General features: G+C 40.4%; 1 protein-coding gene across 1 annotated transcript; it reads right to left on the minus strand.

The window, feature by feature from the left end:
* Window positions 1-1012: 1012 nt before the first annotated feature.
* Window positions 1013-2149, minus strand: LOC141601629 (uncharacterized). Its single transcript, XM_074421924.1, has one exon. The coding sequence runs from the start codon at window positions 2147-2149 to the stop codon at window positions 1013-1015; it is 1137 nt and encodes a 378-aa protein (XP_074278025.1).
* Window positions 2150-3278: the final 1129 nt, after the last annotated feature.

Consider the following 3278-nt stretch of genomic DNA (forward strand, 5'->3'; position numbering starts at 1 on the left):
AAAAAGCAGAATAAGCTCTCAATAGGACCATGATGGACTGTGCATCTCCTTTGCAAAACAACAATAGATCATCAGTGAACATTAAGTGGGTTAGTTTCATTTGTTTGCAAAGAGGGTGGTAGTGAAATTTCAATTTGTCTGTAGCACAAGCAAGGATCCTACTCAAATACTCCATACCCAATGTAAAAACCAATGGTGAGACAGGATCACCTTGTCTTAACCCCCTTTTACCAGGGAAAAAGCCAAAGGTCTCACCATTAAGAGATAGAGAGAATGAAGCACTACTGATACACTCCATTAAAAGCTTGCTAAAAGGAGGAGGGAAATTATAAGCATCCAAGAGCTCCTGCACAAACCTCCAGCTTACAGAATCATACGCTTTCATGAGGTCCATCTTAAACATACACCTGGGGGAGCAAGATTGCCTGTTATACAATCTTACTAAATCTTGACACACCATGATATTTTCACTTATACTCCTACCATGGATGAACCCTCCCTGGTTTAGACTGATCAGATCTGGTAACACCCTAGCCAATCTATTACAAATGAGTTTAGTCACACACATATAAATCACATTGCAGCATGCTATTGGCCTGTACTGAGTCACACTTGTTGGCATCTTACACTTAGGAATTAAAGTAAGTGTAGTGGCATTTAATTGCTTCAAGAGTTTACTAGAACTGAATACATCCAGTACAGCAGCACTAACCTCCTCTTGTATCACACTCCACGAGTCCTTAAAAAAAGCACTGGAGTACCCATCAGGGCCAGGTGCTTTGTGGTCAGGGATAGAAAATATAGCATCCTTAATTTCTTGAACTGTGACTGGTTGTTGCAGCATCTCCCAGTGCCTGGAATCATAAACTTTTCCCTTCCTGACAATAATAACGTTCACAGGAGTTGTCTCTTTGATAGTGCCAAGAAGATCCTTATAATAATTGAGAAAAGCTTCCCGAATTCCATGAGGATCATCAAACTCAGTGTCATGTACATCTTTGATCATCAAGACTTAATTCCTCAGAAACTTACTTTTAATCACTCCATGAAAATATTTTGAGTTACTATCCCCATCTTTTATCCAGGCTGCCTTTGCTTTATGGCTTAAAAATTGAGTGCAAGCAGCCTGTAGTTCCTTATATTCTTGTTGTGCTTCAATCTCCTTAGCAATCCAATCTGCATTCCCATGGTTTCTCACAATTTGAGCCTGAATATATTCCAAGTTCTTCAGAGCCATGGCAGAAGTATTTTCAATATCACAGAAGAACTCTTTATTAAAGTTCCTAAGATGCAGTTTCAGATGCTTAAGCTTTTTAACCAAACAAAACATTTTAGTACCTTGCTGCTGTACATCCCACCAATTACTCAGAGCATTAATAAAATTGGCAGCTTTACCCCACATATTATAGTACTTAAAAGGTTTATTATGTGTAGCCAACTGTCTCCTGCATTTGATAACACATGAGGTATGATCAAAAGCTCCCTCTGGGAGGAAATGAGCATACATGTCTGTCATACGGGTACTCCACTTTCCATTAATTAGAACCCTATCTAATCTGCTGTAGACACGAGTAGCAGGCTCCTGTTTATTGTTCCAGGTAAACAGAGATCCCATAGCAGGACTATCCACTAACTCACACTTAGTCAAGCACTGTTGGAACTCAGCAATCTCAGCATCACTGCTACTTCCACCCAGACGTTCAGAATGAGCAAGAACACAGTTAAAATCCCCACAAACTAGCCAGGGTTCAACACCATTATTAGCAAAATTATCCAATTGATTCCATAACTCATGTCTACCATTAATATCATTATAAGCATACACCATAGACAACTTAAAGACAATTTTTGTAGAATTCTCATTAACTCTCATGTTAATACACTGAGCAAAATAATCACATAAGTCAACAGTAAAAATGGTAGGATCCCAAAGTACCCAAACCCTACCTTCTTTATGCATACTATTATTAGTAGTCAGACTCCATCCATCCATGAGAATACCCTTAACACTATTTAGAGACAAGGATTTAACCTTAGTCTCAAGGAGACCAAATAACCCTACTTTATGCATAAACATAAACCATTTAATGTGCCTTTGTTTTGCAGGATTATTAAGCCCCCCAACGTTCCAGAACCCAAGGCTATACATCTCCCACCCCAGGGTGAGAGACACTACCACTTATCCCAATACCTTCCCTGGGTGTTTCTGAAGTACTCGGAGCTTCCAGGAATGTATGTTGCCCAGACGTATGAACATTATATGCTTCTTCAGTACATTCCTATCTACTCAATCTCATGACAGGCCTCATAGGAGTAGGCCCCATAGTGTATTTGCCAGAATTAAGCCACACCATAGAAGTCTTCAACTGAATTTCAACCTGAGTTCCAGGCTGAGTAGGCACAACAGGGGTGTGAACAACCTCCTTACCTTTTTGGACAGACTGAGACTGTTTGCTTTGTTTATGTGGGGGGTTCAGGTTGCTTAGGTTTAGGCCTCTAAACTTTGGATTGAGGCTTCTGAGCTGCTCCTTGATTAACATGTTTCTTTTTAGATCTCCTGCAGTCATCAACCTTGTGCCCAATACCTTTACACCCAGAACAAACAACTAGCTTCCACTCAAATTCCACATCTATTTCAACAATTTCACCATGTTCATCCAAAAACCTCACTTTTTCAGGCAAATCAGTTCCAAAACTAACTTCAATCATAGCACGGGAATAACCTCTTCTCGTTTTATCCTCAGTTGAAGGGTCACATTTTATAAATTCCCCTAATAGAGAAGATATGCATGCAATCCCTTTCCCCCAGAATTTCAAGGGCAATCTATGGAATTTAACCCAAATAGGCACAGACTTAACCTCATGTTTCACCAATTCAACTTCAGGACTCCAAGGCTTAACTATTAAGAGCTTATTGTCAAATAGATAGTGACCCTGTTTTAACACGGCCTCATATGCTTGCCTAGTCTTAAAGCGAACTAGGAAAACACCTTTAGGAAGGAATGAGATCTTGTCTACCTGATAATTCTGCCACAATCGTCTGATGAAGCCATCCACAATATCCCAGGGAGGATTAGCCCCTAAGATGAAGCAACAAACAGAGTTTCGCCAGTACTCCAACTCCTTCTTGACTTCCTTCTCTGTAAATTGCAGCATCCCAGACGACTCCTCCTCAATAACTGCCAGAACAGAAGGAGAAGGCACACTAGGCACCATCTCCTCCTCTTCCTCCGTAACATCTTCTACCAAAGTCTCCAGATTTGGCGGAGGAATACCAG

This window comes from Silene latifolia, chromosome 9 (genome assembly GCF_048544455.1).
Source record: "Silene latifolia isolate original U9 population chromosome 9, ASM4854445v1, whole genome shotgun sequence".
NCBI lineage: Eukaryota > Viridiplantae > Streptophyta > Magnoliopsida > Caryophyllales > Caryophyllaceae > Silene > Silene latifolia.